The sequence below is a fragment of the Panthera leo genome, chromosome B2, assembly GCF_018350215.1.
Source record: "Panthera leo isolate Ple1 chromosome B2, P.leo_Ple1_pat1.1, whole genome shotgun sequence".
NCBI lineage: Eukaryota > Metazoa > Chordata > Mammalia > Carnivora > Felidae > Panthera > Panthera leo.
The window spans coordinates 117,843,177-117,869,596 of NC_056683.1; the positions used below are offsets into that span (position 1 = coordinate 117,843,177).

At 38.9% G+C, this 26,420-nt stretch overlaps 1 protein-coding gene across 6 annotated transcripts in view; it reads left to right on the plus strand.

Moving 5' to 3' along the window:
- The window catches only part of AKAP7 (A-kinase anchoring protein 7), a 158,977-nt gene that overhangs the window by 49,151 nt on the left and 83,406 nt on the right, over window positions 1-26,420 (plus strand). For all 6 annotated transcript variants that reach the window (XM_042939832.1, XM_042939835.1, XM_042939833.1 and 3 more), the window contains exon 6: window positions 9,028-9,140. In XM_042939832.1, coding sequence (XP_042795766.1) covers window positions 9,028-9,140 — 113 coding nt within the window. The remainder of the gene's footprint in view (window positions 1-9,027; window positions 9,141-26,420) is intronic.

Genomic DNA, 26,420 nt, shown 5'->3' on the forward strand with positions numbered 1-26,420 from the left:
CATCACTATTACTTTTCTTAAAATCCCTTGACTTCTTTGAAGGTAGCCTCCTACACTCATACTGTGCTCCAGCAAGTTCATAAGTATAGTGAAACCTTTGGCTATTCACCTGCCAGAACTACTGTAAGACCGTACATTGGACAGAGCTGTCTATCACCCTAACTTCCCACCCTTCATGCTATTTCACTTTCTCTCCATTTTTACTCATGCTGTGGGACCCCACTGAGCCCTCTTGTTTCCTCTTCCTGGCCAACATGTTTTATTCCTTCTTAAACTGGTCATGGCTTCATGGTGCATTACTCTGTTGGTGGCTCTTTCAGGTGCCCTGTCTTCTTGTTCTTCTGTTTTGTGACCGGTCTGGCAAATACCAATGGTAGATCAGTTCAGTCATTTGCTTTTTTACCCCAACAACCTGGGCAAATTAAAATCCAGACTCCTTGGGGCACCCGGGTAGCTCAGTCAGTTAAGTATCCAGCTTTGGCTCAGGTCATGATCTCACAGTTCTCGAGTTCAAGCCCTTCATCGGGCTCTGTGCTGTCAGTGCAGAGCCTGCTTCGGATCCTCTGTCCCCCCTTCTCCGCCCCCTCCCCCTTCCCCCGCTCGCATGTGTGGTCACGCTGTCTCAGAAATAAACAAACATTACAATAAAACATTTAAAAATAAAATAAAATCCCGACTCCTTGCTTGGGTCCACAGTGTCTCTGTGCTGGTGTGCTGTCTCCTGTCTCGTCGTGGTTCTCTCATCTTGCCTACCGTGCTCACGTGGTTATGCTGCTTTCTCTCCAGTACTGGGACTCAACGAGTTCTTTCTTGCCATGGAACTTTTGCAAATATATGAGTTAACCCTCCATTTGGACCTTTTCATTGTTCAGCTCAAATGTCACCACCTCAGAGACCATTTCCCTTTCCTCTGTAAAGAGAGTCTCTTCATGAGTAAGTTCTCTGTCATTGTACCTGGTGTGTCTCCTTCGCAGATCTCATCACCAGTTATAACAGTGTAATTTTGTTTGACAGTCTTCCCTGGGTTAAGCTCCATGATGGCAAGGACCATGACTGTTCTGTTGACGGTTATTTACCTAGTACCTTCTAGAAAGCGTGACACATAACAGGTGTTAATGAGTAGTTATCAAAGGCACGGGAAAAGGAAGAAAACATTTTCATGTCATGTATATTGGTTCTCCTGCAAGTGTAAGTTTTCAAGACTCAGCAGCGTCCTGTTGACAGGCCACTTCTCCTGCCTCTCTTTCTCTTGTCCCCTGTCACTGCTCCAGGCTTCTGTTAAGTTCCCTTAGCCTTCTGCCCTTCCCTCCACAGACAAAAGTGAGGCTGGGACCTACTTCATTTGTTCCCTGTACTTAGTAAACCTGCTGCTGTGTTTGGCTTTTTAAGCCTCATATAGTTTTAGGAAAAGATGTATCTTCAGTATATTTTAGACTAATGTCTTCAGCTGTGTTCTTGATCTGACACTTCAGTCTGGAGATTGCTTTACTGGTTCCTTCCTCTCTCTCCTGTACTTCTGTATTTTCTACCTTTTTTTTTCACTGGTTCATTGCCCCAACTTTAGTATTTTGTATACGGTATAAGGCAAGGGTTTCACTTCATTCTTTTGCAATGTGGATACCCGGTTTTTCCAATACTACTTGTTGAGAAGACTGTCCTTTCCCCACTGAATGGTCTTGGCATTCTTGTTGGAAACCATTTGACGATATACAAGAGGGTTGATTTCTGGGCAGTCTTTTCTATTCCATTGGTTTTGTAGGTTTGTGTTTTTGCCAGTGCCACACTGTTTTACCCCAGTATAATTAACATGCAGTGTTGTATTCGTTTAGGTGTACAATATAGTGATTCAGCAGTTCTGTACATTACTCAGTGCTCATCATGATAACTGTACTCTTTAATCCCCATCACCTATTTCCCCCATTCCCCCCCCCCACCTCCCCTCTGGTAACCATCAGTTTGTTCTCTAGAGTTAGTGTCTTTTTCTTAGTTCGCCTCTATGTCTCTTTTTCCTTTGTTCATTTGTTTCTTAAATTCCACATATGAGTGAAACCGTATGGTATTGGTCTTTCCTGACTCACTTTGCTTCGCGTTGTATTCCCTAGTTCTATCCATATTGTTGCAAATGGTAGTATTTCATTCTTTTTTAATGGCTGAATAATATTCCATTGTATATGTACACCACATCTTCTTTACCCATTTATCTGTCGATGGACACTTGGGCTGCTTCCATATCTTGACTATTGTAAATTATGTTGCAATAAACATGGGGATACATGTATCCCTTTGAATTAGTGTTTTTGTCTTTTTTGAATAAATAGCCAGTAGTGTGATTACTAGGTCATAAGGTAGTTCTATTTTGAACTTTATGAGGAACCTCTGTCTTCCACAATGGCTGTACCTGCTTGCATTCCCACCAGCAGTGCCAGAGGGTTCCTTTTCCTTCACACCCTTACCAACACTTGTTTCTTCTATTTTGATTTTAACCATTCTGACAGGTGTGAGCACACTGTTTTGATTACTGTAGCCTTGTAGTAAATTTTGAAACAAGGAAATGTGCGACTTCTAGCTTTGTTCTTCTTTATTAAGAATTTTTGGCTAGGGTCCCTTGAGATTTCATATCAATTTTAGGATGTTGTTTTCTATTTCTGCACAAAACGTCATTGGAACTTTGATAGGAATTGCATTGTCTGTAGATCACGTTGGGTAGTATTGACATCTTCACAGTATTAAGGCTTCCAGTCCATGAACGTGAGATGTCTTCCATTTACTTTGTTTCTTCTTCCGTTTCTTTCAGTACCATTTTGTAGTTGTTAGTCTTTTGCCTCCTTGGTAAAGTTTATTCCTAAGTATTGTATTATTTTTGATACTATTGTAAATGGAGTTGAGTTTATTCTTAATTTCTTAATTTCTTTTTCAGACTGTATAATTGATCTTTTATAGGACTCATTTCAAATGTCATTTCCAAAATGAAGGCTTTTCTGATTTCTTCAAAATAGAAATGACCACTTTCTTCTCTAACCTTCCCTATATTCTGTATATAAATGCTTATCTACTGTAGAAACTACAGTAGTTCATTGCATTTGATTGTTTAAAATCGATGTTTCTCAACTAGAGTGAAAGCTTTTGGAGGGAATCTTTCATCTTTGGGTCCCCAGAGCCTGCTATTTAATAGATATTCAATAACTGTCTTTTAAAGAGATGTATAAGTCAATGAAAAATGTATGATGTAAGCATAAAAGTGTAACTGAACGAACATAGTCTCTCTTTTCTTATTTATATTTGTGTCTAAATCTCTGCATGAGCGTAAAATCCAGTCCTGGTGCCTAGAATCCCTGATGGATACTGTACCAGCATTCTCTGACTGTTCACCTGGACTGGCTGGTTGTGGGGATAGAAGAGGGAGCTGAGAGATCATTTGTAATGGCCTCATCACTTTTACTGTCAAGTTTAAGGAATCTGTCCAAGGACACGAATTGAATAATAAGAGAACTGAGCCAGTGTTAGAGCGCTCAGTCTGGGTCTCTTTCCTCAACTGCAGTGGAATGAATATGATTCCTGTGGCATCAAGGTGTAATTTTAGACTTGCTTTCAAGAATGAAATGTTTTAAAATTCTGTTGGACAGTTTTACATAGTAATGAATTGGAAATATCTGCTTAAAATGATGAGTATAAAATTTTTTAATTGAAGTTCATATTATGGCAGCCTTTATGTTGAAGTGTATATACAGTTCAAATGACTTACTAAATCTAAAATGAAACAGTTTAGCATATATATGGAAACAAGAATCCATCAAATAGTAATAACATAGGAACAACAAAAACAGTTGTATGGCTTTTATTTCATTCAAGGTTAGATGGCTAAACAGCGATTCTAAAATTGAGATTTTTCATACTATATGTGACATAGATTTACTGTAACTTAAAATAGTGTAAGAAAGTATCTTCCAATTAGAAAGCATGGAGAGACTTTATCACCCCCTATTGTATGGTGTATTGTCTAATTACAAATCAGTCTTAAAGCTAAAATCCAGCTACTTATTTCTGTTGCATCTGAAATAGAATATTAAAACTTAAGAATTTATTAGGACTATATAATTTACATTTAGTATTCTAAATTATTCTTTTTATTTTGAGAGAGAGAGTGCACGTGTGCTGCGTGAACAGATGGGAGGGGCAGAGAGAGAGGGAGAGAGAGAGAATCCCAAGGAGGCTCTGCGCTGTCAGCATGGAGCCCAACACGGGGCTCAGTCTCACGGAATGTGAGATCATGACCTGAATGAAAATCAAGACTTGGACGCTTAACTGAGCCACCAGCCGCCCCTACACAACTCTTATTAGTAAACTTTTTGTATACCTCAATAAAAAAATAAACCTCTTTGTGATTATTCTCAAATTATAGATCATGCTATCATATAAATATCCCTTACAATGTTAGCAAAAGGGTAAAAACAGCAAAAGAGGAAAAAAGGAAAAAAATTTACAAGAAGGTGTATTTAGTTAAAAAGACATGATTTTATTAAAATTGGTCTGTTGCAACAGTTACTTTGAGACAACTTTAGCAATTTCTTTACATTTTAGCTATAAATTTATTGTTGCTACATACTTAAGAGTTCATTTGAAGAAAATGTCCTATATAAAAATATATATAAAAAATTAAAAAACAGATAAAACTTCCCAGTGCTTAGCATACTCATAAATGTTTGTTGAATAAAACAACCCCTTCCCCCAAATAGATAAAACTGTATTTGTTAGGATTACAAAATATTGTTTCTTTAATGAAATATGCATTTCAATTTTCTTTTATATAGTGAAGTCTCATAGTGTTTAAATACATTTTAAGAAATTGTTCTTCGGACATTTTGCACCTTTAGCTATGAGGCATGTATTATTTAGGAAGTGTTCTTAGTTGGCTTTTGAAGGGTGTCTGATATATTTGCTGTGTGATTTTCTATTTAGTGCTTGGAGGAATGGCTGTGGACTAGGAGGAATTGAACAATCTCTTAAATTATTCATAAGCTTCTCTTCAGAATGTGAGTTGGCGTAGATGAAAAATGACACGTGGTTTTCACACCGGCAAAAAGTCTTCTCATCTCAAGAGTGACCTTTCAAAAAAATGTTTGTTTATTTTGAGAGCGTGTACGAGCAGGGGAGGGGCAGAGAGATAGGAAGAGAGAGAATCCTAAGCAGGCTTTGTGCTGTCAGCAAAGCCTGACGTTGGGCTCAGATTCGCTAACCAAGAGATCAAGAGTCAGATGCTTAACCGACTGAGCCACCCAGGTGTCCCTCAAGAATGATATATCTATAACCATTACCCTGTAGTCTAGCTAAGCAATAGATTATACTGCTATTAGGAGCAAAACACCAACACTAAGAAATACTTTTCAAAAAGAAGACAACAATTTCTTTTTTTTCTTATTTCTGTCTACCTAGAGAATATACTGTACTGAACAAAACACAATAACAAATTATATGTGCTTTGTGACATATTATTTAAAACAGTATTGTAAACAGATACCTATCATCAAAAATTTAAGGCCTAGGGCACCTGGGTGGCTCAGTTGGTTGAGTGTCTGACTCTTGATTTCGGCTCAGATCATGATCTTATGGTTCATGCTTTGAGCCCCTCATCAGACTCTGCGCTGACAGTGAGGAGCCTGCTTGGGATTCTGTCTCCCTCTCTCTCTGCCCTCCCCAGCTCAGCTCATGCTTTCTCTGTCTCTCTCTCTCTGAAAGAAAAAAAAAAAAATTACGCCCAGTGAATAATGAAAACTGTTGGGTCAAAATTTAATGTAACTGAAACCAGTAAATAGGAAAATGTTATATCTTTAGAATCAGTTGATAATAAGATTGTTACATCAAGTAAAATACATAAGTGTAAACTAATATAGATAGTAATGAACAGTACAGATGCCTACTCTCTTAATTTCTCTTCACAAAACTCCTTTCTTTGTATCTTTTGTAGTTTTTGATAATTCTGAACATTGTTAAGTCCTTCTCTTTACTGGACCCAAATCTGTCCCCTGAGACTATAAGCTCTCTGAAAGTAGGGACATGTTTGCTGTCTTAAGCAGATCGTGTGCCTGACATACTTGGGAAGTGCTCAGTAAATAAATGCACAAATGAATTTTTGCTTTCGCACCTTCATGCCATGTCTGTTTTCTGGGTTGATACGAACATGTTGCCGAGTTGCTACCAGTAACTCTTCTCCGTGCTAATTCTTCAAATACTTGAGGACTTAGAAAATATGTCCTAATCCCTTCAGTCCGATCCTAGGAACTTAATAAGTTAGTCCACCATGGTATATGTTAAGGTATCAGACACTGCCAATATTTGACTATTTTTGACCCATAAAAATGGCAGTTGTGTATGAGTTCGCTTAATATTTTAACTCTGTTTCTTTTTAAGTTTATTTATTTATTTTTGAGAGAGAGCAAGGTGGGAATAGGGGCAGAGAGAGAGGGAGAGAGAGAGAGAATCCCAAGTAGGCACCACACTGTTAGTGCAGAGCCTGATGTGGGGCTCAAACTCATGAACCGTGAGATCATGACCCGAGCCAAAGTCAGAGGCTTAACTGAATGAGCCACACAGGCATCCCTCTCTTTGTATTTCTTATATGCCGTGTTCTGTGCCTATTCTCCCCACCTCCCCCCACCCCGACAGTGGCACCCATGTTCACAGAATAGAATATAGCAAGAAAAATCGAGGAAAGGCTTTGGGAGTTCAACACCTAAACATAATGGTAAGTTTTTCCCGCTTTGATGCTAGAAAAGACTCCCAGGGTCAGGCAAAGAAGAGAGTTAGAGCCCAAGATAGAGTGTGAGTTCTTGCCCCTCCATCACCCTGACTGGAAGAGCAGAAACTCGCATGAGTCCGAGAGCAGGGGTGACCCTGTGGTTTGCTCCTGAAGTGTGCCTGTAAGTGTGGCAAGGAAGAAGCCCCTGTGCTTCTAGAGGGGTGGTAGAGGTGAAGTGAGGGTGGTATTGTGTGAATGGGTGGTCTTACAGGGTTTCGGCCTTTTCCCCCTTGGTCCTGGGTAATTATGCTATTTTTGCGTGCTCAAGAATAGCAAGAAAGTGGGAAAGGGGCTCAGACAGGTTCAGTGAACTCCTGCTTGCCAGGGTATGGTGACCAACAGAATGAAATCTTGCACACCAGAGGTGGGAGGGAAGTTGCAGTCATTATATAGGGATGAGGGAGGGTCCACTACAAAAACCAAGCATGGTGCGTGTCTCAGGAGTTGCGGATGATGACCCAAGAGCCAGATGCTACATCCCCTTCTAAAACATATGACACCCCATTAGCTACCTTCTATACAGCTAAACTACAGTCCTACGAAAAGAGGGGACCATTGGATTGTCTGAGATTAAATTTCTTCCAGAGAAAGAAATGTACCTTGTAGTTAAAATAGAGATGAATAAAGAAAGTTATTCTCACACGTACATTTCCCTTGCTTAAAATCCAGGATTTCCCGCCATACTGAGAATACAATCTGAAGATTTTACCATGTCTGTAATGCTCCTGCCCACCTCTCTAAACCCATTTTTTACCACTTAGCAAAGCTTGATACAAATCCTAACGCTACTTCTAACCCTAACCCTAACACTAACCCATAACCTAAACTAACCCCTAACACTATTTCTTTTTTTTTTTTCATTATATGAAGTTGATTTTCAAATTGGTTTCCATACAACACCCAGTGCTCATCCCAAAAGGTGCCCTCCTCAATACCCATCACCCACCCTCCCCTCCTTCCCACCCCCCATCAACCCTCAGTTTGTTCTCAGTTTTTAACAGTCTCTTATGCTTTGGCTCTCTTCCACTCTAACCTCTTTTTTTTTTTTTCCTTCCCCTCCCCCATGGGTTTCTGTTAGTTTCTCAGGATCCACATAAGAGTGAAACCATATGGTATCTGTCTTTCTCTGTATGACTTATTTCACTTAGCATAACACTCTCCGGTTCCATCTATGTTGATAAAAAGGGCCATATTTCATTCTTTCTCATTGCCACGTAGTACTCCATTGTGTATATAAACCACAATTTCTTTAGCCATTCATCAGTTGATGGACATTTAGGCTCTTTCCATAATTTGGCTATTGTTGAGAGTGCTGCTATAAACATTGGGGTACAAGTGCCCCTATGCATCAGTACTCCTGTATCCCTTGGGTAAATTCCTAGCAGTGCTATTGCTGGGTCATAGGGTAGGTCTATTTTTAATTTTTTAAGGAACCTCCACACTGTTTTCCAGAGTGGCTGCACCAATTTGCATTCCCACCAACAGTGCAAGAGGGTTCCTGTTTCTCCACATCCTCTCCAGCATCTATAGTCTCCTGATTTGTTCATTTTGGCCACTCTGACTGGCGTGAGGTGATCTCTGAGTGTGGTTTTGATTTGTATTTCCCTGATGAGGAGCGACCCCTAACCCCAAGTCCTAACCCTTAACCCCTAACACTATTTCTAACCCTAACACTAACCCCTAACACTATGTCTAACCCTAACCCCAAACCCTAACCCTTAACCCCTAACTCTAACCCTAAGGGGCTTACCTTGTTTTTCATCTCTAAGAGATCACTGACCTGTTTTTGCCCAATACATACAGTGTCTTGCAAACCATTATTTTATGTACCTTGTCCTTTTATTGTTTCAGATGGGAGGGTGAATCTGATTTCTTTTATTCCATCTTGGTCTTTAGATATTATGGGTTACAGATAAGCTGGTCCTTCTTTATGAGTATGGATACCACTGGGATATTCAGTGAAAATCAACATATCAGACAAATTTTTTTTGTTTTATTAAATGTTTCCTTTTCAAATTGTTGCTTTTGCGTGCTTAACTTAAAATTTGAAATCTCTGCAAATTTAATAATATACTTGTTATACACATTGTGGTTTTTCCTCTCTTAAAAAATAATATGTCATACAGGTATTTAATCTTCATTATAGAGTAATTTGTTATTTTTTGAACTGCCATTTTTATAATGAAAGGTAGCTATGTGTTGCAGTAGCAGTTTTTGGTTTTTATTTTCTTTAGAGACTGCAAAAAGGACGTTTCAAGAAAAGGGCATCTTGGCAGGAGAAAACAGGGGTTTTAAGCCTCATTTGACTTTTATGAAATTGTCCAAAGCACCACGGCTCCGGAAGAAGGTGAGTGGACAGTTTTATCCTAAGCCTTGTTTTGCCCGCTACACCAGCCTTAATAAGCATGGTTGGGGCATGAGTGACATTTGCGGTCGTTTTTGACCCCCTGCTACTCTTGGTCCCGGGATTCCAAGTGAGATTGTTTCCAGTTCCCAGGGATGCTGAGCTGGCTCACGAGACTCCATGCAGGCCATTACTCCTGTGCCCTCCTTTGCCTCTGTGGCTGTTAGCTGTATACTCTGACCCACGTTTCCTGCTGCTTCGTCTGTTGCCATATCTGCTCCGTTGAAGGGTGTTGAGGCAGGGCTGGGGCCCCATTTTACTGCTTTCTTTGCTTATGGTTGTTCACAGCCTGCTGCCCTCAAAGCTTCTTCCTCTGGCCTGCATACCCTGGTGCTGCTCACTGGAACTGGGTTCTTCAAGGTGGGACAAGCTTTTTTATGCCCCTTTACGCATCTCTTTCAAGGGCTCCAGTAGACGACCTTGTGTGTTCAGCAGTTGTTGCCATTAGGGCTTGGAACAGGTGTTCCACGGACTGGGCAAGAGGGTAACTGAGGAGCTCCCATCCTCCCATCACTTAAAAGTACTTTTTCCTGACACGAGCTGAGGGACCGGTCTCTGGACCTCCCACATCTTAGGGTGACTTTCTGCCTTCTCACAGGTTGGAGTAACTTTTGGTTTTCTTCAGGATTCATGAGCTTTTCTCCTGGAATCCTAAGGGCACCCTTCATTGTTTTTCCCATTTCAGCCTAGGGAGCGTCTTATGCACATTTAGACATCTGACCTGCTCTAACATACCAGAGTTCTGGAGATGGCCATGCAGATTAATATTCGTTCCTACTCTCCATGACCCTTTGCTGCAGTTAAGACTGATTTGCAGCTTTATAAATGAAGGTCATGTTTATTAGTAAGTAGATCTCTTTTCTAAATTTGGCACATATTGTATTTAACGTCTTTTCGCTCAGAAGGTCTTTTCAGTCTTTTAGAACCTCTGTTTGGGTGATTGACCATCCTGTGGTTGTGAGTTTTTTACAAGCTATTGTGAATACTTTCTCAAAAAGATGTTTTTTTTTTTTCTTTTGGTGACTATGCCCCACATTCAATAATAACTCTATCAGGTAACATTCCTAAATATTTTAAGTAACAGATGTTGAAATTTGGACTAACAACTGTCAAAACTTGCAGACTGATGGTTTACTGTTTTTACTCATTATCTTTCTTGTTTTGCTTTCAAATGGATTGTCCTCTTGCCAGTGATTTCACACTTAATCACAGAATGACAAATCAGTGGTGAAGGTAATATCCATCATTTCAAAATGTTTCTTTGTCTTTACAGTTTTAGCTTTTACATGAGAGCACACAAGGACATTTATCAAAGGAGTGTTTCAGCTACTCCAGAATCTCAATTTCAACGTTTCAGGCTAAATTTAAATGATTCCTTGGCAGTTAATTTCCGCAAATCTGCTCCCTTATTTTATAGAAAAGGGATATGAGACTAACAAATGTTAAGTGGCTGAATGAGATCCTGTTCCTCCATTTGCAGAGCCCTGCATGGAACCCATCTTATCTCTTTCCCAGGCTCATATTCTCTGCCCCCACTGGCCACATCCAGTTCATCCAAATTAATTTCTGTATTTACGTGAGGAGCTCCCTGGTCCAAATCCTATTAAGTCAGCCGATATTTACTGAGTGCCTAGTACGTGCCAGACATTGGTGCTGGGCTCAGAGTTATGATCAAAATAGAAACAGTCCCTGCCTGAATGGTATATAAAATCTAAATCGGATTGTATTTTGTCTAGATTAGAAAGCGTAATCTTTAGAAAATAAATTATTATTATTAAAAAATTTTTTTTCTTACAGTTATTTATTTTTGAGAGACAGAGAGAGACAGAGCACAAGTAGGAGGGGCAGAGAGAGAAGGAGAGAGAGGAGACAGAGAATCCAAAGCAGGATCCAGGCTCTGAGCTGTCAGCACAGAGCCCGACGCAGGGCTTGAACTCACAAATCGTGAGATCGTGACCTGAGCCGAAGTCGGATGCCCAACCTGACTGAGACACCCAGATGCCCCTAGAAAATAAATTATGACTTTACTGTCTTTCAGACAGCCAAGTGAGATCTTTTTCTTTTCAATATGGAATGACTCTGTTCCTGTGTACTACTATGATGCCCAGTGTTCCTGAATGCTTAAGAATGTATATTTTAAACTGTGGGATTCATATGTCAACATTGAAGCTTGAAGATATCCACCCTCTAGCTTCAGATCTGGAGTTGTACCTAAAGACCTTGCTTTTGATGGTCGGGCAGTACCACAGGTGATTCTAATCAGATGGTCTGCAGAGTGGTTTAGTCTGAGACCTGCAGGTTTAAATAAATACCCAGCATTTTCTTTATGCAGCAAATCGTTTGTTCCACTGTAAAAGTTAAAGCCAGTATGAAAAGATAGCGTGCACAAAAGTACACTTTTATTATGCTTTGTGGTTTGGAATACAGATTATTTGAAAATATGTGGTTCTTCAGTCTCTTTCTTCTTAATTTTTTTACATTTCCAAACATCTATTCTCCTTTCTCAGCACCAATTCTCTACCTGGTTTTTATTCTGGTTCACTCATTTACAAGGCAATGGACATTGATAAAATCAGTAATGGAAAGTATTGCTAGTGTTCAGTGTTATTTAGATTGACAAAGAATAAAAGGAGGAAGAGAGAGAGAGGTAGGAAATAATAGGTTTCAGTCACTCAAGTGTTACGAAGTTTGTCTTATTGCAAGTACTTTCTTTTGTTTTAAAAGTTATTTTAATTGTAAAAGTATTAGATGAATATTTGGTCACTGTAAACAGTCCAAACACATGCAAACCTATGGAGTGAATTATATAATTTTTCTTTCATCACTGTCCCATCACCACCTTTTCCCCAATTTCTCTGTAGGTTACCACTGCTAGTGGTATATCCTCTTGACTTTTTCTCTATACACTGCAAACGTGTAGATAGATAGGTGCAAATAACCTGCATATAGTTTCTTTAAAACAAATAAATATACATTATTTTGATTTATCATAATTTATTCTCCCCTTGATGAATAATTACATTAATGTCTGGGTTTTTTTTTTTTTTTTTTTTTTTTTTTTAGCACAAACAGTGCTGCAGTGAGTATCCTTGTTCATTTTTCTTTGGGTAAATATGCCATTATTTCAAAGAACCAGTTTTTTGAAGTGGAATGTCAAGGTCAAAGGGCATTGTACATTTTAACTTTTTAAAAACACCACACACAGTGGTCCTAATTTATACTTCCAACCATTTTGTATTAGAGGAACATTTGTTAGTGTACGCTTGAGGTAGAAGGACCATCAGGGATTTGAATGGTGGCTTGGTATGGCCCTTTGAGCTATACATTGAGCAATTCCTATAAAAAGTTAAAATATTTATATTCTTTAAGAGGTTCATGCTTCTGAAATTATCCTAAACAAATAGTTTTTATTTAGATAAAATAGATACATAGCATTGTGTAAGTTTCAAGTGTACAACCTAATGATTTAGTATATGAATATATTACAAAATGATTACCGTAATAAGGTTAGTTAACACATCCATCACTTCATATAGTTACCATTTTTGGTTGTTGTGAGAACTTTTACTACTCTCTTAGTAATTTCCAAATATATAATGTAGTATTTTTTAACAATATAGTTATTTTTAACTATTATCACCATGTTGTACATTATATCCGTAGGACTTACTTATTTTATAACTAAGAAACAATTTAAAAGAAGAAATTCTTTATGTGTAAAGATGTTTACTGAACCACTATCTGTAATAGAGAAAAATTAGAAAAAGCTTCCATTACAGTGAGGGAATTTTTAACTCAGTTATGGTATATCGATGATTTAAGAAGCTATTAAAATAGATACTTATAAGGACTGTGTTAATAGCACAAAACTTCCTTGTATTTTGACGGTAAAATGTGGGTTCCTGCAATTGCTCCTTTAGCCCATAATTCTTCTGGTAGGTCACTGAATACCTCTGATCTTAACGTCACCTGGAATATAGTAAATTTCTCTTGACACACACAGGATTTCTCTTGTGGTTGGTTGGGAGTTTGCTGAGGTTCTGAGGAAGAGTGGAGCCTTAGTGGGCTGATCATAGAAATGGTGATGGGCAAGTTAGATGTCTCATGACAATGAAGGGTAAGGCGAAGCCACCAGATGCAGAAAACTTGAAGGTTTTCCATCATCCTGAGGAGTGTTGTTTCTGGTATGGATAGGTGGTACGTAGCGAAAGTATCTAGAAAAGAGCTAATAGTATCTCCCACCAAGATGCTGTTTGGAAGGTTGGTGTACTCTTTATATTTCAGTGTGACCTGCTAGAAGGTCATCCGGAAATCACTTTGTGTAGTGAGTAGATACTGATATACTCCTAAGATACCGCTGTTATTACTGTGGACATGGTAATTATTGGTAAAAAGGGTGTTCTGGGTGGAGGGGTGCTCTGCATCATTATAGGCAGATTCTGAGGTAGTTAAGATTATCCATTCATTATTATCTACGGGAAGTATAACCAATTATTCTGTAATAGGACTTCAACTGGTATTTTTTTTCACCATATACTGAATCATTTTTACAATTTAAAAAGCTGTTAATCCATGCCAGTGTGTGTGTGTGTGTGTGTGTGTGTGTGTGTGTGTGTGTGTGTATAAAGATTTAAAGCTGAAGCCATAATTGGTCTGTTCATGAAGATAACATGTGTCACTGGTGTAAAAGATATGAACAGATCTCTGGTGCAGGGGATGAATGTTTACCACCACTGGAACGGTCATAGGATCTGCTATGAGGATTTCCCAGTGGTGTTTAGTGTTGGCTGCAGAAGTCCTAGGCTGTGGGGTGCCATCCTCTGATAGGCACCTATTTGTAGGTAATACCACTTAGTAGAATTAACCAAAAGTCCAGTGGGATAACCAGAAGTTCTGTAGATTGTGATCAGCATTTTGAAAATACAGAAACTCTTGTTCAAATTTCCTGGTTGGAACTTCCTCAGCTACAGCATGACTTTCTGGTTCCCAAGCTCAGAAGTGAGTTCTCTTAATTTAGAATCTGAGAAACTTAAGATTTCCCTTGGCATTATATGTTTTTCTAACAGTAGGAGGCATTTAGTCAATGTGTTAGTTTTGCATATTCTTAGTTTCATGAAATTCTAGTAGGGTATATTGCATTAGAGACTATTGAAAATAGTTACTGTATATTTTAAAGGTAGTTTGATTATCATTGTGCTTTGAGAGTTGTAGTTTCTTTCATTAAATGAATGGAGCCTTAGAAAATCTTATTAAATTGCCATGTGTCTGAAATAGTAACTAAAATTCAAGTTCTCTGTGTATTTGTTTTATGTGGTTAGTCTGCAACTTTTTATATGCTTTTTATCCATGCTTTTAAGTCCATGCTTTTTATATGCCTTCTTTTGGATATATTTTTCTCACTGCAGGACCTCGTACTTCTGTGATTTAACCATTGCAAAAACTGGTTGGTTAGAAATGTGTGCTAACACTTGGTGGCAGAAGAAGACCAGTTTCAAATCAAAAAGTATCTTAATGCAGATCTAGATTCCTTAAGAAATAAATGTGATCTTTTCATGGATAAATCCGTTGTTTTTAAGCATTAATTATTTTCTGGCCTTTTTAGATCCTTTTCCTGGCCTATGACTCTTTCAAATTACTAAGGTAGCACTAAACCAACAAAGCTATAGTTTGTTAATTGGCACTTCCTTGTAGCAACTTTTCACAGAGTTAGACAGTGAGAGAACTTTAGAATGAAAGAAATGGTCTCCTTTGAAATTGTTAGCTACAAATGTCACTTAGACTGGTTTGTTTTGAGTGCAGGATTTGATATGCAGAAAGCATGGGCAAAGAAGTGGTTATCGGACCATAAGATGATGAGGCTGGGTGGGAGAAGCAGGGAGGAGAATACAGGTCAGTCATCAGTAGAGATGGCAATGGGAAGTGGAAAAGGAGCGTATGGATGATGGTGGCACAATTAAGGGGGAAAACCCAGTCCCTGATTCAATATACAGGACCAGTTGTAGTACAGAATTTCTACGCTAGGTTGGCTGAATCCCAGCCTTCCTCTGCCAGGACCTTCTGCCGTTGTCTTTCCTCACCTACTGCCATTATTTACTCTTATGTATCTAGCAGGTAGCACATTTTCTCAGGATTTTGTTAAGTGGCTGGTATAATGTAGCTGCCACTGACTTTCCTGATTCTGCACAATGATGTGCCTTTATAAACCATTTCAAAACTCAGGAGTGCTAGACTGTTCCTTCTCAAGGGAGTCTCTATAATAAATTTGGAACAGCACAAGTTTTCTTGTGTTACCTTTGTTGTTTAGCTCTGATCAAATCTTATAGTCTTTCTTGACCTTTGCTGACTCATAGAGTTACAATGCAACTCATTAGTCTTAATGGTTCTTGACTCCTGTGCTATTCTGAAATGTCTATATAGTAAGCATTTTGCCCAAAGAGGTGAATTTGGCTTCAAATAGAGATGTTTTTGTTTTGTTTTGTTTTTTTAAAACCTCAGATAGATTTTCTTATATGCATGGAGGGAGGCTTTCTCCTAACAGAAAGGAGAAAGGTCTTTAAGTGTAGGAAGGTGGTGGCAATTTAGATATGGATCTCCCCATTTCTCCTCTTGGAACCATACAGAACAATAAAGATGATGGCAAAAATATCATGAACTGCATCTTCAATGAAAGAGAAATCTGTAAAAAGCAACAGATGTGCAAATATGTCCAGAAGCAACTGGAACTAGTGGGGTTTTCATGAGAAGTTGCTTCAGGTGGGGGAGATGGTAGAGGGAGAGGCAGGCCTATGGGTGACGGATCTCAGAAATGATCAGCAAATGTTCACTCCCAGAGGGTGAGGGCTCCACTGTAAGAAGGCATAGAAGATGTGGAAGGGGGCCCAGAGGAGGTGACTCTCAGGAAGAGTCGCCTTCCAAAGGTGGGGGTTGGGGGGAGTCCCTCCAGCAGCAGCCAAGGAGCTCAGGGCTGGCAGCAGGGAGGCGGGCAGGCCCATCCTCACAATAGTCCATCCCTGTCTCAGAAGAGGAGGAAGCCCTGAGCATGGGAGCCTGCAAAACTGCCCTGCCACTCCCGTCACCTTGTCCCTGAAAGACTGCAAGACTGCAGGGATCAGCAAGCCTTTGTCATTCCAGACAAAAGCTTGTCTTAAAATGTCCAGGGAATACTACGTGGCAATGAGAAAGAATGAAATATGGCCTTTTGTAGCCACATGGATGGAACTGGAGAGTGTTATGCTAAGTGAAATAAGTCATACAGAGAAAGACAGATACCATATGGTTTCACTCGTATGTGGATCCTGAGAAACTTAACAGAAGACCATGGGGGAGGGGAAGGAAAAAAAAAAAGTTAGAGAGGGAGGGACCCAAACCTAAGAGACTCTTAACTGAGAACAAACTGAGGGTTGATGCGGGGTCGGAGGGAGGGGAGGGTGGGTAATGGGTATTGAGGAGGGCACCTGTTGGGATGAGCACTGGGTGTCATATGGAAACCAGCTTGACAATTTCATATTTAAAACAAAAATGTCCTTGGTACAAGGTAAAGCAGATTTCTTCAGTAACCGATTCCTGAGTCTCCCAATGCCAAATGACTTAATTACTCGTGAGTTTTAGTTGGTTTTGAATTTCTTTGTACATCAGGTGCACTTAGACCTAACGCTCATGTAGAATTCTTAGAATTTTCTTAATTAAAAATCAGTAAATAAACAAAACAGCAACACACCTCTTTTTTTTTCATGGTTTTTTAAAACTAAAAATTCAGTGAAATCTACTGAGATGGAATTAGAATTTCTTCTGAGATATTCTAGGTGCCATTAGTCAACTGTGTCATCTAGAGTGTGTCCAAGAGCACTATTTATAGCAAATGACTTCATTTATGTTTCTGAGGGCATTTTTCAACTTCATGCTGTTGTGTTGTCTCTTTCCATATATTGAAAAAAACCCCTAAATAAGTTTGCAATTATTTAACAACCGAAAATGATACCTACACAGGTAAACTGAATGTTCATTAGAAACTGTTTAGCACTTCATACATCTTTAAGGTTGAAACATATAGAAAATTACAGACAGAAAGCTGAATTATTTTAAGGAAGGATTCTAGGAATTGACTAATGTCAGAGTAATAAATGATATACCTGATTGATCCTAATTCTGTTAAAGATTTTGAAAACGTTGAGAACTCTAGAAGAAATGATACAGTCAACCTAGTTTTAAGTCTGTGCAAAGTGGAATGGAGATTTGAAGGAAGTATTTCCATGAACATTTCTTGAAATTGTTCTCTCAGAATATCCCCCAGGGTTTTGTGTGAGACAACGATTCTGTCTTAAAGTCAATGTTAGAAGTGAGGGGTTAAATACAGTTAATCTGATTCCTTATTCCACCACTTCTTAGGATTTTTAAACTGGCAACATTTATTGTGAAGCTCAAGAGCTTACAGCAACAAAGCGTTGTTTTCTGCTCAGAAACATGGGTCAGGTGTGGCTCTACTCCACGGCGTCTTTACAGAGGACCTTGGCTGGGCAGCCTCCGTGTAGGACCTTGCTGGTCTTTTGGCAGAAGGAAACAGGAGACGCCAAATCATAGGCTGATTTTTATTAAAAAATTTTTTTTTTAATGTTTATTCTTTAGAGAGAGACAGACAGAGACAGAGACAGAGCATGAGCAGGGGAGGGACAGAGTGAGAGAGGGACACAGAATCCAAAGCAGGCTCCAGGCTCCGAGCTGTCAGCACAGAGCCTGATGCGGGGCTCGAACTCACGAGCTGTGAGATCATGACCTGAGCCAAAGTCGGATGAGCCACCCAGGCACCCCATAGGCCAATTTTTAAAGCTCAGAAGTGACGCACATCATTTCTGCTCATATCTTATTGGCCAAAGCAAGTCACATGATCCCTTCTGAGTTCAACAAAGCAGGATGTATAATGTACATTCAGGAAAGGACACCACAAGGAGGGGCAGTGAATATCAGCATCGTTTCCCAAATGTACTTGACTAGCAAGTTGTTTTTTTTTTTTCATTGGCCGTCTTGTGACACTTGTGTTTGGCAGAACATGGGTTTAGGAAATGTTGGTCTTGATAATTTAGGCCTAAATGATATTTTCGCTTCGAACATCCAGATTCAGTGGGCATTTTTACTTATTTTCTTGCATTTGTATTCATAGACAAAGTTCTGATTTAATTATAATTTAAGAAACAGAGTTTTAGAACTGGTATTAAAATATGCAATAACAAAGTATTCAAGGTAATTAGAATTGCATGGGTTTAGCTTCACTACATTAAAATATAAATGTTCTATCTCAACTATTACTGTTAGTGTTGGAAAAAAACCTTTTATTTTATTTAAAAAAATTTTTATACTATTTATTTTTAAATTTATATCTAAGTTAGCATATAGTGGAATAATGATTTCAGGAGTAGAATCCAGTGATTCATCCTCTACATATAACACCCAGTGTTCATCCCAACAAGTGTCTTCCTTAATGCCCCTTGCCCATTTAGCCCACCCCCCCACCACAACCCCTCCAGCAACCCTCAGTTTGTTCTCTATATTTAAAAGTCTCTTATTTTTGTCCTCCTCCCTGTTTTTATATTATTTTTGCTTCCCTTCCCCTATGTTCATCTGTTTTGTATCTTAAATTCCACATATGAATGAAGTCATATGATATTTATCTTTCTCTGACTAATTTCGCCTAGCATAATACAGTGTAGTTCCATCCATGTTGTTGCAAATGGCAAGATTTCATTCTTTTTGATTGCCGAGTAATACTCCATTGTATATATATACCACATCCTCTTTATCCATTCATCTATTGATGGACACTTGGGTTCCTTCCATACTTTGGCTATTGTTGATAGCACTGCTATAAACATTGGGGTGTATGTGCTCCTTTGAAACAGCACACCTGTATCGTTTGGATAAATACCTAGTAGTTTAATTGCTGGGTCATCGGGTAGTTCTATTTTTAATTTTTTGAGGAACCTCCATACAGTTTTCCACAGTGGCTGCACCCGTTTGCATTGCCCCCAGCAGTGCAAAAGAGATTCTCTTCCTTCACATCCTTGCCAACATCTGTTGTTCCCTTAGTTGCTGATTTTAGCTATTCTGACTGCTGTGACTGGTGGTATCTCATTGTGGTTTTGATTTATATTTCTTTGATAATGAGTGATGTTGAGCATTTTTTCACGTGTCTGTTAGCCATCTGGATGTCTTCTTTGGAGAAATGTCCATTCATGTCTTTTGCCTATTTCTTCACTTGATTATTTGTTTTTTGGGTGTTGAGTTTGATAAGTTCTTTATAGATTTTGGATAGTCACCCTTTATCTGATATGTCATTTGCAAATATCTTCTCCCATTCCATCGATTGCCTTTTAGTTTTTCTGATTATTTCCTTCACCGTGCAGAAACTTTTTATCTTGATGAGATCCCAGTGGTTCATTTTTTCATTTGTTTCTCTTGCCTCTGAAGTCAATGTTGAATAAGGAGTTGCTATGGCTGAGGTCAAAGAGGGTTTTGCCTGTTTTCTCCTCTAGGATTTTGATGGCTTCCTGTCTTACATTTAGGTCTTTCACCCATTTTGAGTTTATTTTTGTGTATGGTGTAAGAAAGTGGTCCAGGTTCATTCTTCTGCATGTCGCTGTCCAGTTTTGCCAGCACCATTTGCTGAAGAGACTGTCTTTATTGCACTGAATATTCTTTCCTGCTTTGTCAAATATTAGCTGGCCATATTTTTGTGGGTCCGTTTCTGGGTTCTCTATTGTGTTCCACTGATCTGTGTGTCTGTTTTGTGATCTGTGTGTTGTGTGTCTTGATGATTACAGCTTTATAATACATTTTGAAGTCCGGGATTGTGATGCTTCCAGCTTTGTTTTTCTTTTTCAGGATGGCTTTGGCAATTCGGGGTCTTTTGTGGTTCCATACAAATTTTAGGATTGTGTGTTCTAGCTCTGTGAAGAATGCTGGTGTTATTTTGATAGGGATTGCACTGAATATGTAGATTGCTTTGGGTAGTATTGACATTTTAACAATATTTTTTCTTCCAATCCGTGAGTATGGAATATTTTTCCATTTTTTTGTGTCTTCTTCAGTTTCTTTCATAAACTTTTTATAGTTTTCACCATATAGATTTGTCACCTCCTTGGTTAGGTTCATTCCTAGGTATTTTATGGTTTTTGGTACAATTTTAAATGGATTGATTCCTTGATTTCCCTTTCTGCTACTTCATTATTGGTGTATAGGAATGCAGCTGATTTCTGTGCATTGATTTTATATCCTGTGAATTTGCTGAATTCATGGATCAGTTCTAGGAGTTTTTTGGTAGAATATTCTGGGTTTTCCATATAGAGTATCATGTCATCTGCAAAGAGTGAAAGTTTGACTTCTCCTTGCTGATTTGGATGCCTTTTATTTCTTTGTATTGTCTGATGGCTGAGGCTAAGACTTCAATACTAAGTTGAATAACAGTGGTGAGAGTGGACATCACTGTCATGTTCCTGATCGTAGGGGAAAAGCTCAGTTTTTCCTCATTAAGGATTATATTAGTGGTGGGTCTTTTGTATATGGCTTTATGATCTTAAGGCATGATGCTTCCATTCCTACTTGCTTGAGGGTATTTATCAAGAAAGGATGCTGTATTTTATCAAATGCTTTCTCTGCATCTATTGAGAAGATCATATGGTTCTTGTTCTTTCTTTTATTAATGTGGTGTACCACATTGATTTGCAGATACTGAGCCAGCCCTGCATCCCAGGTATAAATCCCACTTGATTGTGGTGAATAATTCTTTTAATGATTGTTGAATCTGTTTGGTTAGTATTTTGTTGAGAATTTTTGTATCTATGTTCGTCAGGGAAATTGGTCTATAGTTCTTATTTTTTGTGGGGTCTTTGTCTGGTTTTAGAATCAAGGTAATGCTGGCCTCATAGAATGAGTTTGGAAGTTTTCCTTCCACTTGTATTTTCTGAAACAGCTTCAAAAGAATAGGTGTTAACTCTTCTTTAAATGTTTGGTAGAATTACCCTAGAAAGCCATTTGGCCCTGGACTCTTGTTTTTTGAGAGATTTTTGGTTACTAATTCAATTTCTTTACTGGTTATGGGCCTATTCAAATTTTCTATTTCTTCTTGTTTCAATTTTGGTAGTTTATATGTTTCTAGGAATTTGTCCATTTCTTCCAGATTGCCCAATTTATTGGCATATAATTGCTTATAAATTTCTGCAGTATTGGTTGTGATTTCTCCTCTCTATTTGGGTCCTTTCCTTTTTCTTCTCGATCAAACTGGCTATGGGTTTATCAATTTTGTCATTTATTTCAAAGAGCCAGCTCCTGGTTTCATGTATCTGTTCTACTGTTTGTTTGATTTCAATAGCATTGATTTCTGCTCTAATTTTTTTTATTTCTTATCTTCTGCTGGTTTGGGGTTTTATTTGCTGTTCTTTTTCCAGCTCTTTAAGGTGTAAGGTTAGGTTGTATATCTGAGACCTTTCTTCCTTCTTTGGAAGGCCTGGATTGCTATAGACTTCCTTCTTATGACCGCCTTTGCTGCATCCCAGAGGTTTTGGGATGTGGTATTATCATTTTCATTGGCTTCCATGTATTTTTTAACTGCCTCTTTAATTTCTTGGCTAACCCATTCATTCTTTAGTAGGATGTTATTTAATCTCCAAGTATTTGTTGTCTTTCCAACTTTTTTTCTTGTGGTTGATTTCGAGACCATAGGGCTGTGGTCTGAAAATATGCACGGTATGATCTTGATCTTTTTGTACTTGTTGAGGGCTGATTTGTGTCCTAGTATGTGGTTTATTCTGGAGAATGTTCCATGTGCACTGGAGAAGAATGTGTATTCTGCTGCTTTAGGATGAAATGTTCCGAATATATCTGTTAAGTCCATCGGGTCCAGTGTGTCACTCAAAGCCATTGTTTCCTTTTTGATTTTCTGCTTAGATGATCTGTCCATTGCTATAAGTGGGGTGTTGAAGTCCCCTGCTATTATGGTATTATTATTAATGAGTTTATTTATGTTTTTAATAGATTTATGTATGTGGCTTCTCTCATGTTGGGGGCACAAATGTTTATAATTGTTAGCTATTTGGTGGATAGATCCCTTAATTATGATATAATACCCTTCTCCATCTCTTGTTGCAGTCTTTATTTTAAAATCTAGATTGTCTGATATAAGAATGGCTACTCCAGCTTTCTTTTGGTGACCTTTAGCATGATAGATGATTCTCTATCCCCTTACTTTCAATCTGTCTTTAGGTCTAAATGGGGCTTTTGTAAACAGCATATAAGATCTTGTTTTCTTATCCATTCTGTTACTCCCTGTATTTTTATTGGAGCATTTAGTCCATTGGCATTTAGAATGAGTACTGAAAGATATGAATTTATTGTATTCATCTACAACTGTATCTACAATTGCTTGTAGAATTGGATTTTCTGGTAGTGTTCTCTGGTCCTTTCTAGTCTTTGTTGCTTTTGGTCTTTTTTGTTTTGTTTCATCTTTTCTCCCCACCCCTCCCCCCACCCCCCCGCCTTAAACTTTCTTGCAGGGCTGGTTTGGTTGTCATGAACTCCTTTAGTTTTTGTTTGGGAAACTCTTTATCTCTCCTTCTATTTTGAATGACAACCTTGCTGGTTGGCTGCATATTTTTCTGATTCAGCATGTTGAATATATCCCGCTGATCCTTCTGGCCTGCCACATTTCTGTTGATAGATCTGCTGCAAAATTTATCTGTCTTCCCTCACAGGTTAAGGACTTTTTTCCCCTTGCTCCTTTCGTAATTCTTGTCAGTGTATTTTGTGAATTTGACTATGATATGCCTTGTTGATGGTCAGTTTTTGTTGAACCTAATGGGAATACTCTGTGCTTCTTGGATTTTGGTGTCTGTGCCTTTCCCCAGGTTAGAAAAGTTTTCTGATCTGATTTGCTTACATAAACCTTCTGTCCCTTTTTCTCTGTCTTCATCTTTTGGGACTCTTATGATTCAGATATTATTCTTTTTTAATGGATCACTGAGTGCTCTAATTCTTATATTGTGCCTTAGTTTCCCTCATTTTTTCTGCTTCATAACTCTCCATAATTTTGCCTTCTATATTGCTGATTCACTGCTCTGTTTTGTCCATCCTTGCCGCTGTGGCATCCATTTGAGATTGCATCTCAGTATAGCATTTTTAATTCATCCTGACTAGATTTTACTTCTTTTATCTCCACAGAAAGGGAGTTTATGCTTTTTCCAACCCCAGCTAGTATTCTTATTATCATGATTCTAAATTCTAGTTCAGAAATCTTGCTTATATCTGTGTTGATTAAGTCCATGTCATTTTTTCCTGCTCTTTCTTTTGGGGTGAATTCCTTCATTTCATCATTTTGGAGGAAGAAAAAGAATTAATAAAATTAAAAACAACACAAGCAATCAAATAAAGGAATCTAGATCCTTGGTGTTTTTGGTCTGATTGTTGAGAGAAGCTTGTAGAATAGAGAAAAAAGGGAAAGAAAAGAAAAGAAAAAAAAAGTAAGAAAACATTTAAAAATTTAAGAAATGTATACAATAAAATAGAATAAAATGAAATGAAGAAAGTAAAATAGAATTAAAAATTACAATAAAAATATAGTAAAAAAATAAAAAAATCATAAAAACAGAAAATAAAAACAACTTTTTCCTCTTTTTGTATCCAAGAATAAGAAAAGAAAAAGAAAGGGGCCCCTGGGTGGCTAAGTCACTTAAACCTCCGACTTTGGCTCAGGTCATGATCTCGTGGTTTGTGAGTTTGAGCCCTGTGTAGGGCTCTGTGCTGACAGCTCAGAACCTGGAGCCTGCTTTGGATTCTGTGCCTCCCTCTCTGCTTCTCCTCTGTTCCCTCTCTTTTCCTCTCTCTCTCAAAAATAAACATTAAAAAAATTTTTTTAAAAAGAAAAAAAATGGATAGACCAGTGAACAGAATGAAACCCAAATGAATTACATCCAGTTTCCCCTAGAAGTCAGACTATGAAGCACTTTATAGTCTGTAAACCAATCAGGAGTGTTGTTCCTCTAGGGCTTGGTTGGCCCAGTTGGATGAGGTTTGGTGTAATTGTTCCATTCTCCACTAGGTGGCGCTGCTTAGCTTACTGGTGTAGATCAGTGTGGCATATGTGTGAAGGGATAAGTGGAAATGGCATCACCCAGCCTCCCAGTCTCTAGCACCAGAACTCTGTGCTCTCACCCACCGGCAATCAAACACCCTTCCTTTGTCTCTGGCTTCCTTCCACTCCCCACTTCTGCAGTATCTGTGTCTAAGCCGTCAGCCTGCCAGGTGGCACCTCCCTCTGAATTTTATTCCAGATGGGGCTGCGTTTCCAAACCCCTCACTTCTGAGGGCCCTGTGGCTTGGACCCACTCAGACCTTCTGGTGGGGAGGGGGAGTGGGTCTCACCCAGTAATGGCCAGGTGCTGGATTGTCCCCAGGAACATTTGTCCAATCACACTGCCAAGGCTCAGAGACTGTTACTGACTGCTGGCTTGCCCCAGAATAAGTTCATGCGATTGGGTGGCAGTTCAGGGATTATGGTAAATCACAACACACAACTGGCTCCCAGGTTTCACCGCACCCTGGCATCTTCATTCCAATACCAGCAATCATGTTCTCTGGGGTCCACTGGGACCTTTGCCTGTGGGGAGGCTGTAGGGCCTCTACCAAATGCCCTCATAGCAGGGGAACCCCATGAGGCCCATGGACCCCTTGAATCTCCCTGCCTGCTCCTGGGGATTCATCCTTCCTGCCAGAGCACTGTCAGGTATTGAGCTGCGAAATTTCCGACTCTGGTCTCCCCTGTTTATAGAGTCCTAATGGTATTGAAACCCTCTCCTTTCTCCCTTTCTTGATCAGTCGCTTGTGGATGTTTCTACTCTTTCTCTTTCCAGCTGCTTTTGGGGGGAGTCCTTTTCTTATATGCTCCCCCCTTTCTCTGTCATCTCTCCTAAAAACAGCTCCCTGCCCTTCTGTGGCTTCTCTCTCTCAGTTCACCTCTCTGCACCACATACCTACTGAGTTCTGTGGCACGAATCATGCAGATTGTTGTGTTAATCCTCAGATCAATTTTCTAGGTGTGCAAAATGGTTTGGTGCTGATCTAGCTGCATTTCAGGGATGAGAGATGCAGAGAACTTCCATGATGCTCTGCCATCTTGGTCCTAGAAATTTCTTTTTTAACAAGTCTTTTTTAGACATTTTGAAACCTCTATGAATTTCATTATCCTAGTTAAGGACAGAATGGAGCATAATGATCTTGTATGAAACTGGCAAACCCCACAGTGGATTGGTTATAGTGGATAGCAAAACAGAACATATGATCCAGAAAACCTTAACTTTATTTGAAAATAGTGTTGGTACAGAATTTAGTTTGTTTAGTTATAGGAGCTAATTCCTTACCCACTTGACTAGTCACATAAAAGCAAACCAGCTAGTATTATTTGTATGGTAATAAGATTTTCTCTACTACTAGAGAGTGATCATCTACCTGTGTTAATTAGAATTAACTGCGTAGGGGCGCCTGGGTGGCTCAGTCGGTTGAGTGTCTGACTTTGGCTTGTGTCATGATCTCGCGGTCTGTGGGTTCAAGCCCCGCGTCGGGCTCTGTGCTGACAGCTCAGAGTCTGGAGCCTGCTTCAGACATGTGTCTCCCTCTCTCTCTCTGCCCCTCCCCTGCTCATGCTGTCTCTCTCTCTCTCAAAAATAAACATTAAAAAAATTAAAAAAAAAAAAGAATTAACTACACAATAAAAGAAGGTAAAGCTATAATTTTTCTAGGGAGCCCCATTTAGATTTGAGGGGAAACTAAGGTTGCAATCCAGAACTGTAACTAGTTTCTATTGGAATTATACTTCTGTTCCTAAATATGAACTGATTATTTTTGGCCATTCATTAGAATATTATTCTTTCAAGGAAAGGTAACTTAAAAACAGAGCAGTACTAGTTTGAATTACTAAATTGCTCAGTTGACTCTCTATTGGTTACTCCAATAAGTTAAAGAAAAACTTTTTTTATTACTGGACTCTTTGCCAGGGACAGACTTCACATTATGTGTAGTTGAAGACCTAACAAAACTTGCTCGTATCACCTACGGAACTAGCCACCCTTGACTACAGGAACTCCAGCTTAGTTTCTGCAGTAAGTGTTCTTTCTCTAAAACCTACCTGGTGGCAACATTTTTAATTGTTGCCAGAATTTGTGATACCATTTTGGAGACCCATCTTTA